Source organism: Littorina saxatilis, linkage group LG16, assembly GCF_037325665.1.
Source record: "Littorina saxatilis isolate snail1 linkage group LG16, US_GU_Lsax_2.0, whole genome shotgun sequence".
In the NCBI taxonomy this organism is placed as follows: Eukaryota; Metazoa; Mollusca; class Gastropoda; order Littorinimorpha; family Littorinidae; genus Littorina; species Littorina saxatilis.
In genome coordinates, this window is record NC_090260.1 from 3,338,680 (window position 1) to 3,355,430 (window position 16,751).

General features: G+C 47.5%; 1 protein-coding gene and 1 long non-coding RNA gene across 2 annotated transcripts in view; one reads left to right on the plus strand and one right to left on the minus strand.

Moving 5' to 3' along the window:
- LOC138950211 (uncharacterized) overlaps window positions 1-11,291 on the plus strand; it is a 71,258-nt gene extending 59,967 nt beyond the window's left edge. The window contains exons 6-11 of the mRNA XM_070321959.1: window positions 671-753; window positions 4,829-5,488; window positions 6,151-6,335; window positions 6,730-7,242; window positions 8,033-8,400; window positions 9,496-11,291. Of these exons, the coding sequence (XP_070178060.1) occupies window positions 671-753; window positions 4,829-5,488; window positions 6,151-6,335; window positions 6,730-7,242; window positions 8,033-8,400; window positions 9,496-9,917 (2,231 nt within the window). The 3' untranslated portion in view covers window positions 9,918-11,291. The remainder of the gene's footprint in view (window positions 1-670; window positions 754-4,828; window positions 5,489-6,150; window positions 6,336-6,729; window positions 7,243-8,032; window positions 8,401-9,495) is intronic.
- Window positions 11,292-13,639: 2,348 nt separating this feature from the next.
- Window positions 13,640-14,738, minus strand: LOC138951548 (uncharacterized). Its single transcript, XR_011451163.1, has 2 exons — window positions 14,411-14,738; window positions 13,640-14,193 (listed from the first exon to the last, which is right to left on the minus strand). It is a non-coding gene; the product is annotated as an uncharacterized lncRNA (long non-coding RNA).
- Between the last annotated feature and the right edge of the window lie 2,013 nt (window positions 14,739-16,751).

Below are 16,751 nucleotides of genomic sequence, written 5' to 3' on the forward strand. Positions count from 1 at the left end.
CCACTCGTTGTGGTGATGTCGGAAAGAACTATGTGATAAATAAGATGTCCAAGCGTTGTGGTGATGTCGGAAAGAACTCTGTGATTGATAAGATGTTCAAGCGTTGTGGTGATGTCGCAAAGAACTCTGTGATAAATAAGATGTCCAAGCGCTGTGGTGATGTCGGAAAGAACTCTGCGATAAATAAGATGTCCAAGCGTTGTGGTGATGTCGGATAGGTCTCTGTGATAAATAAGATGGCCAAGCTTTGTGGTGATGTCGGAAAGAACTCTGTGATAAATAAGATGTCTAAGCGGTGTGGTGATGTCGGAAAGAACTCCGTGATACATAAGATGTCCAAGCGCTGTGGTGATGTCGGAAAGAACACTGTGATAAATAAGATGTCCAAGCGTTGTGGTGATGTCGGAAAGAACTATGTGATAAATACGATGTCCAAGCGTTGTGGTGATGTCGGAAAGAACTCTGTGATGAATAAGATGTCCACGCGTTGTGGTGATGTCGTAAAGAACTCAGTGATAAATAAGATGTGTGTGTGTGTGTGTGTGTGTGTGTGTGTGTGTGTGTGTGTGTGTGTGTGTATCTCTGTGTGTGTGTGTGTGTGTGGGTGTGTGTGTGTGTGTGTGTGTGTGTGTGTGTGTGTGTGTGTGTTTTTTCAAATATCACGTGGCAGGAATGACCGGGGAAGCGAAACACCAGGCAGAGGACAGGACTGACCCCAGCACGTGCCAACAGTCCGGTCTAAGTGACGCAGAGGTAGGTGACAGCTTTGGTCAGTGGAGTTCTCTTCGCTCAATCACTAAGGTGTCGTCCATAATGCAAAGAAAATGAAAACCTTCAAGCCAGATAGTATAAACAACGTAATGTCTCATGAGCCTTGTCTGTTTCACGACACACAAGTTTGATCCAACTAACCCTTCAGTTGAGAAGGTGAGGGATCAGGTGGGGGTGGGAGAAGCAACACACAGCTGTGATGATGAGAGGGATGGGGTAGTGGTGTGAGACAGAGGAGTAAAACACAGCTGTGATGATGAGAGGGATGGGGTAGTGGTGTGAGACGGAGAAGTAAAACACAGATGTGATTATGAGAGGAATGGGGGTAGTGGTGTGAGACGGAAGAGTAAAACACAGCTGTGGTGATTAGAGGGATGGGGGTAGTGGTGTGAGACAGAGGAGGAAAACACAGCTGTGATGATAAGAGGGATGGGGTAGGGGTGAGAGACGGAGGAGTAAAACACAGTTGTGGTGATTAGAGGGATGGGGGTAGGCGTGTGAGACGGAGGAGTAAAACACAGCTGTGGTGATTAGAGGGATGGGGGTAGTGGTGTGAGACGGAGGAGTAAAACACAGCTGAGAGGATTAGAGGGATGGGGGTAGTGGTGTGAGACGGAGGAGTAAAGCACAGCTGTGGTGATTAGAGGGATGGGAGTAGTGGTGTGAGACAGAGGAGTAAAACACAGCTGTGATGATGAGAGGGATGGGGTAGTGGTGTGAGACGGAGGAGTAAAACAGCTGTGATGATGAGGAATGGGGTAGTGGTGTGAGACGGAGGAGTAAAACACAGCTGTGATGATTAGAGGGATGGGGTAGTGGTGTGAGACGGAGGAGTAAAACACAGCTGTGATGATGAGAGGGATGGGGTAGTGGTGTGAGACGGAGGAGAAAAATACAGCTGTGATGATGAGAGGGATGGGGGTAGGGGTTAGAGACAGAGGAGTAAAACACAGCTGTGGTGAAGAGAGGGATGGGGGTAGGGGTTAGAGACGGAGAAGTAAAACACAGCTGTGATAAATAGAAGGATTTGGAAGTGGTATGAGACGGAGGAGTAAAACATAGCTGTTATAATTAGAGGGATGGGGTAGGAGTGGGAGACGGAGTAAAACACAGCTGTGATGATGAGAGGGATGGGGTAGGGGTGAGATATTGAGCAGGTAAATAAACACGTCTGTGATGATAAGAAGGGTGGGGGTAGTGGTGCAAGACTTAGGAGAAAAACATACCTGTGATGATAGAGGGATGCAGTAGTGGTGTAAGACGGAGGAGGAACATATATGTGATTATAAAATGGATGGAGTAGTGCTGTGAGACGGAGGAGGAACATATATGTGATCATAAAATGGATGGGGTAGTGGTATGAGACGGAGGAGGAAAACACAGCTGTGATGATGAGAGGGATGGGGGTAGTGGTATGAGACGGAGAAGTACAACACAGTTGTTACGATGAGAGGGATGGGGGTAGGGGTGTGAGACGGAGGATTACAACACAGCTGTGATGATTAGAGGGATGGGGGTAGGGGTGTGAGACGGAGGAGTAAAACACAGCTGTGATGATGATATGGATGGGGGTAGTGATGTAAGACGAAAGAGGGAAGTAGCTGTGATGATGTGAGGGTAGTGGTGTCAGACGGAGGAGAAAAACACAGCTGTGTAAATGAGAGGGATGGAGATAGTGGTGTGAGACGGAGGAGTAAAACACAGCTGTGATGATGAGAGGGATGGAGATAGTGGTGTGAGACGGAGGAGTAAAACACAGCTGTTATGATGAGAGGGCTGGGGTAGGGATGTAAGACGGATGAGTAAAACACAGCTGTGATGATGAGAGGGATGGGGTAGGGATGTAAGACGGAGAAGTAAAACACAGCTGTGATGATGAGAGGGGTGGGGGTTGTGGTGTGAGAGGGAGGAATAAAACACAGCTGTGATGATGAGAGGGATGGGGGTAGTGGTGTGAGACGGAGGAGGAAAATGTTAAATTACAAAGGAATTGACATGTAAGACAGTTTCAAGCGATCTTTCTTTCGCGGATGTATTTACTGTGCAAACAACTCTAAAGTGTCACGTGATAATCAACTTTGGCTTCGTCGCGCGCCGGAGCAGACGATTTTTTCCGTAACCAGTTGAGAGTGTTGCAACCATATATCACGGTCTCCTTCCGACAGTTGTCTCAAAATTTCGACTTGTTTTGACTTTAGAACGATGTATTTATCATAACTGTGAATAACAGAACAGAGATCACTGTCAATGTCGGCCAATCTGCAATCATATTCGTCTCGCGAACACTGATCTCAAATTTAGATCAGTGCTCGCGAAAAAACATATGGGAGATATAACACTGTATTCTTGTTTTGATAGATTTGCGCAATAATTCAGCAAGTTGTCAGAGAGAAACTGGCAATAGCCGCGGGACCGATGTTTATCAGAATGGAGAGGGATGGGGTAGGGGTGTGAGACGGAGGAGGAAAACACAGCTGTCATGATGAGAGGGATGGGGGTACGGGTGTAAGACGAAAGAGGGAAACACAGCTGTGATGATGAGAGGGATGGGGGTAGTGGTGTGAGACGGAGGAGTAAAACACAGCTGTGATGATGAGAGGGATGGGGGTAGTGGTGTGAGACGGAGGGGTAAAAGACATCTGTTATGATGAGAGGAATGGGGTAGGAGTGTGAGACGGAGGAGTAAAACACAGCTGTGATGATCAGAGGGATGGGGGTAGTGGAATGAGACGGAGGAGTAAATCACAGCTGTGATGATAAGAGGGATGGGGGTAGGGGTGTAAAACGGAGACGAAAAACACAGCTGTGGTGATGAAAGGGATGGGGGTAGGTGTGGGAGACGGAGGAGTAAAACGCAGCTGTGATGATGAGAGGGATGGGGGTAGGTGTGGGAGACGGAGGAGTAAAACACAGCTGAGATGATGAGAGGGATGGGGGTAGTGGTGTGAGAAGGAGGACTAAAACACAGCTGTGGTGATGAGAGGGATGGTGGTAGTGGTGTGAGAAGGAGGAGTAAAACACAGCTGTGATGATGAGAGGGATGGGGGTAGGGGTATGGTGATAGGCAAAACGGTAGAGGTGTGATATGGAAGAATATAACACAGCTGTGATGATGAGAGAAATGTGGGGTAGGGGTGTGAGACGGAAAAGTAAAACACTGATGTGATAGTGAGAGGGAGAAGTAAAACATAGCTGTGATTATGAGAGGGACGGGGGTAGTGGTGTGAGACGGAGGAGTAAAACACAGCTGTGATGATGAGAGGGATGGGGGTAGGGGTGTGAGACTGAGGAGTACAATACAGCTGTGATGATGAGAGGGATGGGGGTAGGGGTGTGAGATGGAAGAATTAAACACAGCTGTGATGGTTAGAGGGATGGGGGTAGGGGTGTGAGACGGAGGAGTAATACACAGCTGTGATGGTGAGAGGGATGGGGGTAGGGGTGTGAGACGGAGGAGTAATACACAGCTGTGATGGTGAGAGGGATGGGGGTAGGGGTGTGAGACGGAGGACTAAAACACGGCTGTGATGATGAGAGGGACGGGGGTAGGGGTGTGAGACGGAGGAGTAAAACACAGCTGTGATGATGAGAGGGATGGGGGTAGGGGTGTGAGACGGAGGAGTATAAAACACAGCTGTGATGATGAGAGGGATGGGGGTAGGGGTGTGAGATTGAGAAGAAAAACACAGCTGTGATGATGAGAGGTATGGGGGTAGGGGTGTGAGATGGAAGAATTAAACACAGCTGTAATGGTGAGAGGGATGGGGGTAGGGGTGTGAGACGGAGGAGTAATACACAGCTGTGATGGTGAGAGGGAGGGGGTAGGGGTGTGAGTTGGGTAGGGAGGAGGAAACAGCTGTGATGGTGAGAGGGAGGGGTGAGGGCGGGGGTGAAATAACACACAGCTGTAGGAATAGCGTTCCCCACAGAGTCCTCAGTATTATCAACACTGCTAGCGAACACGTTTGTTGCTCTCGATACAGTTTTGTTATTCAAAAGACCTTGAACAGGTTTACACATTTGAGGAGACAGTACATCGTCAGGTCTTTGATTCCAGAGTGAGTTTTTCAACGCCTGGTTCCCTAACCTGCACAGGGACGTCTATATGATCCCCCCGCACCATGTAGACACGGTGCACGTCACAAAACAACACACCCAGGGAGGTGACTTGATCGACGTGCTGAAAACTCAACAACAAATCGACAGTGATAGCACTAAGCGTACAGAGGTCAGTGACGTCGTACACATAGACAGAGCGCTGAAGAAAGTCCACTGCTGCATGAATAAGATCAAGGACAAAGCAGAGAGTCAGAAAGAAGTTTTAATAATAATGACTCAAGGCAAATGTGGCCTTTACGGCGCTGGTTCCCGAAGCCTCTACACTGGGGCAGCCGCCAGGAGCATGAACAGCGACGAGACAGAACCTTTAGTTCTGCAAGAAGACTTAGTTCTGGAGGAAGACTTTGTTGATCTGCTGGTCATTGATCGTAACCGGGGAGTAATGATGGGGGCAATCATACGTCAGACAGAAGAGGACCCTCATGCAGTTCAAGAAGAATTGCGGAAGGCAGCTGATTACCTGCAGCAAGCTGGAGATGTCGTGAAGCGTTGTGTTCTGGGTGACTTGGACCTACCCCAGCCTGCAATCCACCAGGCCATTCTCCTGCCTCACACGACCAGACGCTGTCTAGTGGAGGCGCTGCAAAACATGGACGATGTAAGTATGCATTACCCCCCTCCCCCTCCTCTACAAACGCACATAAACACACACGCACACACGCCAGCACGCACACACACAACTACACAGCCACACACAAACACACGCGCCCACACACACATACACACACAGATACACACACACACACACACACACACACACAAAAAGAGAGAGAGAGAGAGAGAGAGAGAGAGAGAGAGAGAGAGAGAGAGAGAGAGAGAGAGAGAGAGAGAGAGAGAGAGAGAGAGAGAGAGAGAGAACGTGCGGATAATGTTTAAAGAACACAGAGAGAGAGGGGAAAGAGGGGATAACAATTTCCCCATCAACAGATACTGAGTTTCTCTTTTCCACGCGCACTTTGTTTACCTTGCTGACGAGAACAACACTTTCGGAACACTGAGGTAGCTTCGTTGACGTCAATTTGCGGTACATTTGAAAACGACGTCATTTGAGTTTAAGCGAGTCGCTCAAAACGGGCAGACAGCTTTCTATTACATGCGGAAACACTGTGGCGCTTTTGTCCAGAAAAAACTCTTCTTTTAGGCCCAGAAGTCAGATGATTCCGTATGTAAGTATAGTTAACTGTCATATTATGCAGCGCGTGTTAAATCGTTCTTTGTTATATCCTCCATTTATTTGCAGTCCGTGTGTGTTGACCTCAGTTGCAGAAGTTGGAGCAGTGTCTGGGCGTGAAGGCAGGGCAAAGGGTCGACAAGTGGTGTCTCTGTCATGATGATATGACAGACGACACCAGACGGGACGCCTGGTGGAACACCTGCTGGAAGGGGGAAAAGGCAGGGGACCCCGCAATGAAGGGAGGTTCCACGTATGAAAAGCTTGTGGCAAGGTAGAGTCATTTTATCGGTAAAGTAACCACACACAGAGAAACACAAACGCATGAATACACAGGTGCATACATTATTAGTGAGTCTGTCTGTCTGTCTGTGCCTGTCTGTCTGTATGTCTGTCTGTCTGTCTGTCTCTGTGTCTGTCTCTGTCTCTCTCTGTCTCTGTTTCTCTCTCACTCTCTCTCTCTCTCTCTTGTATATTTATGTATGTGACGTTTTGTGTGCTAGCATGTCTTTTTTTGGGCCTCTTTATGTGTTTTTCTTTTCCTATTTCGTGGTGTGTGTGTGTGTGTGTGTGTGTGTGTGTGTGTGTGTGTGTGTGTGTGTGTGTGTGTGTGTGTGTGTGTGTGTGTGTTCACAAGCTTACATAAAGTGTGATATTTATCAATGCAGGTTCGCCGTACCACTGGCAACGGTACAGGTGTACCTTAGTCGCAAGCCGCGACTACAGCTGTGGACCCAGGGCCATTTTGTTCAGGCTGTCGGGGAAGAACATGGCAGACCCATGTCTTGCCTTGCTCTTTTCCCGGAACAGTTTGAAGTCCTGGAGCACACGCCAAACCACGACGACGACGACATTAGGGTCTTCAGGGGCGCGCCCGGGGTAGGGAAATCGATCATTTTAATTCTAAGGGGTTCCTACTGGATGAGGAAGTATCGCCGCACCGTCTTTGTTCTTCAGACGAGTGACGATGGTACAGCTGCCGCCTACCTGGTTAGACATCAGTTGAGCAAAACAGTCGGACAGGGCGCCGGCAGCGTGCAGCTCGTCAACATGGCGGGGGTACGGGACGAGGGTCGATGGACAGAGGGAGGCGAGGAGAAAGTGCAGGCCTGGATGGAGGAGCTGTGTCAACACGCACAGACTGAGGGGCGCGTGCACATCCTGGCCGATGAGGCCAACGGGTAAGAATGACGCCGTACACTGAATCTAACACTGCCTCCTGTCACTCTTGCGTTGGTCGGTGTGGTCGTGTTCGGTAGAAGATAATCTGATCATTCCGAAAACGTGTTTTTTCACCTTCCTTATATGCTAACTGTCAATAAATTAGATAGAGTTTGTGCATAAATAATGGTTCTTAATTATTCCCGTGTAATCAATACGTTACGACAGTTTATTGGATATAGAATGTGCAGTCAACGACTGTCACTGTGTCGGGTACTGATCAGTGATGTCAACAATCTTTCCCATCAGGCGCCACCCTTTGTTTGTCTGCCATGTTGAACAGATCGCTATATATTTTGCCTGGAGTCTGATGACAGGTAAATCATATTTACCTTACTCTGTTTACGTCGTGTGAGTTTTTACGTCACTCCGTTTACGTCTTATGCACTATTACGTCATTTCATATCTGTGTCTCTGCACTTTTGGTTTTATTTGGTTTCATGGAGAACACACGCCAGAGAATGGAGAGATACAGGCAGCACGATTTACCGTGTGACTTCCTTCTGCAGGGTTACTTCATCAAATCAGTATTCGTAATTTACAGGTGAACACACTGACACACCTGTCTGTTCTGTTACAGTGACGTCATGGCAGAGATCTACAGGTCGTTGAAACAACGGGGTATTGTATACACACTGACACACACCTGTCTGTTCTGTTACAGTGACGTACGTCATCACAGAGATCTACAGGGCGTTAAAACAACGGGGTATTGTATACACACTGACACACCTGTCTGTTCTGTTACAGTGACGTCATCACAGTGATCTACAAGGCGTTGAAACAACGGCACATAACGGTCAGCCTGTGGGCGGCCGGCGTGTTGCTTGAACTACCTGCCGACATGGAGCGTTATGTGCACCACCTGACGCAGCCCCTGAGGTCGCCACCCAGTGTGGTGAGAGAGGTGGAGCAGGCTCGTGATATGAAGGGAGGAAAGGTCCCGGCATACACCGCGCCGCCTGTCGCCCCGCCCTCTGACGGGCCCCCCGTGATGACAGTTGATCATCTCGACAGCTTGACGGGGGGTGACACACAGGGACATGAGGGTGACTATCCATGGCACTGTGAGAGATGCGGGCAGCTGGTGGCCGACTTACTCACCACGCTGCGTGTCGGTCAGTACACCTCTGTCTGTCTGTCTGTCTGTCTGTCTGTCTGCCTGTCTGCCTGCCTGTCTGTCTGTCTGTCTGCCTGTCTGTCTGTCTGTCTGTCTGCCTGCCTGTCTGTCTGCCTGTCTGCCTGTCTGCCTGTCTGTCTGTCTGTCTGTCTGTCTAGTCTGTCTGGCTGTCTGTCTAGCTGTCTGTCTGTCTGCCTGTCTGCCTGCCTGTCTGTCTGTCTGTCTGTCTGTCTGTCTGCCTCTCTGTCTGTCTGCCTGTCTGTCTGCCTCTCTGTCTGTCTGTCTGCCTGTCTGCCTATCTGTCTGTCTGTCTGTCTGCCTGTCTGTCTGTCTGTCTGTCTGTCTGCCTGCCTGCCTGTCTGCCTGCCTGTCTGTCTGTCTGCCTGTCTGTCTGTCTGTCTGTCTGTCTGTCTGTCTGTCTGCCTGCCTGTCTGTCTGTCTGTCTGTCTGTCTGTCTGTCTGTCTGTCTGTCTCTCTGTCTGTCTGTCTGTCTGTCTGTCTGTCTGTCTGTCTGTCTGTCTGTCTTCATATTTGTCTACGTATCTGTCTCTCAGAAAACAAGACGTGTGATTCAGGTGATTGTGCAACATTTTGATGACGTCATTTTATTGATACAATGAGCGAAATGAATGAAGATAATTACGTCATGTTTCTGTGACCTCATTAAGAAATAACGTCATTAGTCTGCCAGAGTAAGGTGCTTGACACTGAATAAAACATTTTTTGTGTGTGTACAATTTGCAGGTGGTTGTCGCGCTGCTGGTGTAGATGTCGTCCCTGTTCACGGGTCGCTGACACCGGTGATGGCGCGGGAGTCAGACATGGGTCGTCGTTGATGTTTGTTTTGTGGTTGTTGCTGCTGCCGGTGGTGTCGTTGTTGCTGCTGCTGCTGGTGGTGAAATTGTCGTTGATGTTGTTGCCAGAGATGTCATCGTTGTCGTCGTCGTTGTTGTTGCTGATTGTGTTGTCGTCGTTGTCGTTGTTGCTGGGATGATGGCGTTGTCTTCATCATCGTTGTTGTTGTCGTTGCAGTTGGCGATGATGTATTTCACACCATGACGATGTGGTGTTGACGGTGTGTGTGATGTTTCAGGTTGCCATGACCACGCTCCCCACGGGCAGGGCGGCCTCACCTTCAATGACGTCTTTGTGCTGGGTCTCATGTACTGTGACACAGACACAACGGATGATGACCGGCACTCACCAGCACCCTTCATCCGGGGCCTTGAGTCACGCGGCGTCCCCACCCGTAAGGTGGCTCATAACGACACAGCGGCCGTTAGACAACTGGCGGAAATGACGTCTGCTCCCACAGGTGAAGAGAGAGCGGCAGGTAGGGGTCGAGACGAGGCGGTGACGGTGGCCAATCAGAACACAGTGTGGGGCTTGGAGAGACCCGTCGTCGTCTACCTGGAGCCTGCTGGTGGTGTGTATAGTGCTGACCGTACCGGCCGCCTGAGATCCATGTCGCGGTCCACGGCCCAGGTGATCTGGGTGAAGATTGTTACCACATAGACAGCAACACTGAGTGACACCCACATCTCGTCACCGCCACCACCAACACCTGTCTCTCCTTTACCTCCCGGCGACCTCCAACAGCAACAACAACAACAACAACGACAACAACAACAACATCAACAACAACGTCCACAACACCTACGACAACAAGTAAAACAGCAATGGACTTATTTGCTTCTTGACTTAAGACAGAACAGTACCTGCCGTCACCCCCTGCCGCTCTCTGACAACGACGACAACATCCTCATCGCCTCCACCACCATCACCGCCCACACCGACTCCAACAACAACAATAACTACAACAAAGACTACAACAACTAAAAGCGAGAAGTTTTATTGAGTCTATTCAACTAGAACTTAGCGCAACAGCCCTAGGAACCTGCCGCTCTCTGACAACGACGACAACATCATCATCGTCACCTCCACCACGACATCAACCACCATCATCATCACCACCGACAAAACACCTTGCGTGAAATTTCGTCTTTATAAAACACAGGGAAAATTCATTTAGAACATTGGTTTTCCTTCAAAGTCAAGAGTTTGATGACGTCAAATCTAAACAAGGTCATCAACAAATGACGTCACAACATTCCATTTCCTTGTTGAGTGGAGAATCTGTGTGTATGGAAAGGGACGTAAACCTGTTTACCTGAGAGAGAGAGAGAGAGAGAGAGAGAGAGAGAGAGAGAGAGAGAGAGAGAGAGAGAGAGAGAGAGAGAGAGAGAGAGAGAGAGAGAAATAGAGAGAGACAAGAGAGAAAGATGAGAGAGAGAGAGAAAGAAAGAGAGATAGAGAAAGAGAGAGAATAAATAAGATAAAATCAATATTTAAGAGCTTTATGATATAAGCATTTGCTGCTTTTTGAACAACAAAACAAACGATGTAACTGTAACAATTAACGCATAATGTCACAATCATTTGCAATTTAAAAAAAAAAGTATCATTTTTGTTTCTACAAAACAAAGAGAGAGAAAGCGAGAGAGAAAGACAGACAGAGATGAGAGAAGACATTCGTGTTCATCTCTCAATGTCTGCCACAGAGAAATGTCGGTTGACATTTTACAGAAATGAGAACACATCACACATCGCAAACAGTGTGAACACTCTGCCACTCATACCAAAGGAAATTCAACCTGAGAATATCACGTTCAGCTAACTATTGTATATATATATCCTGACAGAGCACCTGTAACATACACACAACTATTGTTTAACTGACCATCATTTGTATAATCTAACATGTAAATAACTTTGCAAATTTTGTAAATTTGATGTTGAGCGATGTATTGACTGTTTCCAACATGTTCTGTCGTGTACAGTTTCCTTTGTGTGAGAAAAGTAATACATTCTACGTTTGAATTTTAAAAATCTGGTTTGTTAAACTTCGATATGCATCTGTGTGAGTGTGTGTTTGTGTGTGTCTGTGTCTGTGTGTCTGTCTGTCTGTCAAATATAACGTCATCAAAAAAAACCGTTTCATAAAGATCTGTGCTGTGATTTTGTAAGCATCGTTGAGCGCGCACATACAGTACACACACACACACACACACACACACACACACACACACACACACACACACTCCTCAGGGAAACAAAATCACATTCAATCGAAAATGAACTGAATGGGGGTGACAAATATCGTGCATAAACTACAAACTGAAATTTGGAGTCTCGCGCGAAACATCGCTTCGTCGGAACTAAACAACGGAGCGTCACAAAATTTAACATGGTGACAGGGTCACAGGCTAATTGCTCCCCGACAACTGCCGCCCATCGGGGAAGACATCTACCCCCCCCCCCCCCCCCCCCCCACCCCCATTCTTTTCTGAGCACTCTTCGTGCAAGTTTTTACAACAGTCAATCACCAAGTGTGTGTATCTGAATATATATAGAGAGAGACTGAGAGAGAGAGAGAAAAGGAGACACGGTCAAATCTTGTTGCCTGAAGGGGGGGGGGGGGTCGGGGGCGGGGGGAGGGGGGGGGGCTGAGGAGACAGGTGGGGGGGGGAGTGGGTGGGTGTGATTAATGTGTATGCCACTGTGTCTAATGAGCGACGTGTTGATCACTGTGTCAATATGACTGTGCAGAGTGTGTGAGTGTGTGTGTGGGGGGGGGGGGGGGCGGGGGCAGGGGAGGGGGGGGAAATAGGAGGTACACAAGTTCGCAGCCGGTAATTTCCGCGCATATGTAAATTCCGCGCTTGTAAAATACATGTATGCTCCGCGCAATATCGGGTTGTAACTTCCGCGCACGAATTACTGGTTCGGCTCATACAACTTGCGCGCGTGCACCGACAGGAAGGAATACGTCAAGTCCATGGCCTGGAAAAATTTGCCGGCCATGCTGTGACTTCCCCCCTCTTGTACCTTTGCTGCAGTCTCTGTGACTGTGATACCAGACACCCGAAATTTCTGTAATTTCTGTTATATAATAAGTGAACAAAATATTCTTATACGCATGGTTTAAGTCTTCATTCGTTTTTATCGACTTGTCTGTGTAATAAAGACGTGTTCAATATATAGATATACAGTGTCAGTTTTCATGGATATACAAGTGTCAGTTGTTAATGTCTCAATGTCTCACATTTGACCGAGCAAAGACACGCGCGCTAGTTTCACATCACATTTTGCTAAAACACGCGCGCATCTTACATATACACCACGCGCGGGAGTTTCACATGCGCGGAAGCTTCAAAATTGGGAAAGTGCGCGGAGTGTTCATGCACCCCACAAGTTACCCCAGCTGTTCATTACTGTGTCGTATGTTCAATGTATTGTGTAGTGTGCTGTGTGGAATGTGTGTGTGTGTGTGGGGGGGGGGGGGCAGGAGGTACACAAGTTACCCTTGCTGTTCATCACTGTGTCTTATAAGTGATGTGATGTGTTGTGTGATGTGTTCTGAGGGGGTGGGGGGGGGGGAGGTGGGGGTGAAGAAGATAAAGTACACACGTTACCCCCACTGTTCAGTATAATTAATGTGCTGTGTTGTCTGGTGTGTGCAGAGTGGGGGAAGAACAGGTTCACAAGTTACCCCCGCTGTTCATCACTGTGTCGTATAATTGATGTGTTGTGTTGTGTGATGTTTGCAGAATGGGGGGTAAGGGGGTGGGGGGGGGGAGGAAGAGGAAGAACACGAGTTATCCCCATTGTTCATTACTGTGTCGTTTCTTCTTGTCGTTCGGTGTTAGATCGTCAGTCAGTCCGGCCTGCAGGGCGAAACGTGCTGTCCTCTCATTTTGCGTTTTTGCGTGGATCTGTGGTTGGTTAAGGTGCGCCTGTTGGCCCAGATCCTCCGACTTCAGCCCTTAGGTTTCTTTCGGGGTTACCCCGCCCTTAGTTCCTGGCTCAAAAACCTAACCCTGGGAACACTTGGGGGATTTCTTACCGGGGGTCCCACCCCGGGGCGAGAGCTTTTAATGCGGCTCTTACCCGCATGGTGTAACCGTCATCGGACACGTAGGGCATTTATAGGGTAGTCAGTGCCATCTGCCAACCCGGCCACCCCGTCCTGGTAGAGACATCCGCTAAGGATAAGAGACACCGCTAGTTGGTGGGTGTTACTGATTTCTTGAAGGAATGTGTGTTATCGTTGTCTAGGGTTTATTTTCTACGTCATTCCTTTGGACTTATCAGTTATTAAGAATCTAAATTGGATATTATCTTGTGGGTGTAAAGGATAAGAAGACAGACATGCACACAACGATCATCAACGATGCTTGGTGATTGATCTAAATTTAGACTCAGCTTTTATTCAGCTTCTGGCTTCTAACAAGATCTTCCAGGCATCTTCGGCATTGTGTTCTGTTCTCCTCTTCTTCTCATGTGGTTGTTCGGTGTTCCAGACGTAGCGCTCAGGCGCACTTCCCGTTCAGGTCACTGTTCCTTCACGCTTACTCGTCCACCTCTTCACCACTGGATTTCACATCATCCTCAAAGTTCATCATCTTTCTCATGAATTCGTAGCAGATTGTATAGGCCTAATGGATTGTTCACCGTCACATTCTCCGCTCACATTAAATAAATTGCAGAAACACCCTGTCTGCCTTTTGTTACTTTCATAAATAGTATCAGATGGAATTCTACTGAAGTCACGAATTGTCACTTAGTCTTTCATTCCATGTTCGACTTCGTACGCTTCCAACGTCACTCTCTTCACGTAAACCGCGATGAATCTTCTTGGAACGTAGTTGCGTTAACTCCCGATTCGTCTGTCATCAAAACGACGAGTTGCAAGTCTTGCGGTCAAGCGAGACAAACAAGCGACCAAAGCCTGGAACAAATAGAATGTGTTAATATCAAGCAACTAACTAAATTTCTGGTTATGTTCCCAAAACGAATCGTTGATGTTCGTTGTCATGAAAGTCAATTACATACATTCAATGAATTATGAATTCCTCATCTTTTTCTTGTCCTAATTATGCCGCTTTCACATATTAGTATGCCTGTTACTTATTTGGTTTGAACGATAATTAATCTCGTGTACTTACTTCAAATTAAGCTAGTGAAAACGAATTCTTCGTTCTTGTGGACATGGAAGATGTTTCCTTTCCATCTCAGAATCGGTTAGAACTATTTTGCGTTGGTTATGAAATTCCTACATTTTATCACCAAGAAATAATCCTCCCGCCTTTCCCTTTATGGACCATTCAATCTAATTCTTCAAAGCTTCAGGTGTTTCTTTCTATTTTCCTACCTGTATTTCCTTTTCTTGTTAGCAAACAATAATATTCTAAAATCTCTGTTTTACTGCTTCTTGTTTCGGAATGACACACGTAAAATTCAGCTTACGTCATATGTGATTGATGACGTGAGTTATGTTACTCTGCTATATCTCGGTCACTCCAATGCGATCGAATGTTCTCGCGATAGTCTTGGTTGTCCTCAATCGTAGGTCGTTCTAATAAATCGTCACAGTGGGGTAGAGACACCGCTAAGGGTAAGAGACATCCGCTAGTTGGTCCGGGACTGCTTATTGTATATTCGCAGCTGGCCCCCACTGGGGGGCGTTCCCCTATCCGCCGGGTTGAGGATAGTCGCCCCCCCCCCCCCCCCCCCCCCCACTGAATTGGAAGTAGTCTGTTCCCGGCGTGTCGTTTGATTATTATGTTGTGTTGTGTATTGTGTGCAAAGTGGAAGGGAGCAAGAAGAGGAGGTATACAAGTTACCCCCGTTGTGTATCAATGTGTCGTATGATTGTTGTGTTGATTAATGTGTGTAGAGTGGGGTGGGGGGGGGGGGGAAGAGGAGGTACACAAGTTATCCCTGCTTCCCATCACGTATGATTAATGAGTTGTGTTGTGTGTTGTGTGCAGAGTGGGGGGGGGGGGGAGGAGAAGGAAGAAGACCAGTTACCCCCGACTGTTCGTCACTGTGTCGCATGTTTGATGTGTTGTGCTGTAAGAAGTGTGCATACTTTGGGCGGTGGGGGGGGGGGGGGTGGAAGTTACCCCCATTGTTCATCACAGTGTCGTTAAATTAATGTGTTGTGTTGCATAAAGAAAACATAGTTGAGGGGGGGGGGGGGGTACACAAGTTACCCATGCTGTTAATCACTGTGTCGTATATATTGTGTGTTGTGTTGTCTAATGTGTGCAGAGTAGGGGGGGGGGAGAAAGAAGAGGAGGTACTTAAGTTACCCCCACTGTTCATCACTGTGTCGTATGTTTAGTGTGTTCAGAGACATGTATGTCTATGCCCAGTAAACATTTTGGGTGCGCCGCGCATGCGCCGCGCATGCACCATACACCTGCGCCGTGCATGCGCCTCATGGAACTTTGGTGCATGCGCCTCAGTCAATACTATGATCGTCCACTAGTCGACGCGGCGCATGCGTATATGGTGCGCCTGACCATCGCGTGACCATGCCTGGAGCAGGTGACATGCATGCTAGAAGTCGATGCGGCGCATCCCAAGTAATTCGAAGTAAAACAAAATTCGAGTTATGATGACTATGCATGTACGCAATCTAACTGGACACACTGTTGACTTGAAAGACATATTGTAATATCATACATGGCATCAAACAATAATCAAAGACACAAATGGAAAACGTGTAATTAACACCGTTACCTACTATACAATTGATAATATATATATACAGTGGACGCCGCTTAATAAAACCGCGGTTAATAGAGCCAGCCGCTTATAAAAGCCGATTTCAGACGGTCCGGATTTATCACTATATCTTATGTATTAGAAAAAGCCGGTTAATAAACCCAACCCGCCGCTTATTAAAGCCAGTTTTCTCAGAGAAATCACGTAGTTTGTGACTAAAAGTCACATTATCTTGTTCTGATGTGGAAGACGACCAACAAACAAACACTCATAAAATCGTTCTTCTCTGCTCTTCTCTGATTCGTGACGGTGACAGTGAAATTATTGATGTACCGAAGTGATCAAAGTACGCGTACATGTACATAATTAAAACAAAAGTTCAACATCCTTCGTGAAGTTTTGTTTAGATTCAAACAAGTGTAAATGACGAAAGAAAGTGACTGAGTGACGTAAACAAAAGAGAAGATTTTTTTCTTTCTTCAAAAATGACGTATTCTGGACCGCCGGTTAATAAATCCGCCGCTTATTAAAGCCATTTATCGTCGGTCCAGAAGTGGCTTTATTATGCGGCGACCACTGTACCACTCACTTGCTATTCGCCTAAATGCTTGCGGTGTGCTGTGACACATGTAAGAAACCAAAAGAAAACAAGTCGCGTAAGGCGAAAATACAATATTTAGTCAAGTAGCTGCCATTTTTCAGCAAGACCGTATACTCGTAGCATCGTCAGTCCACCGCTCATGGCAAAGGCAGTGAAATTGACAAGAAGAGCGG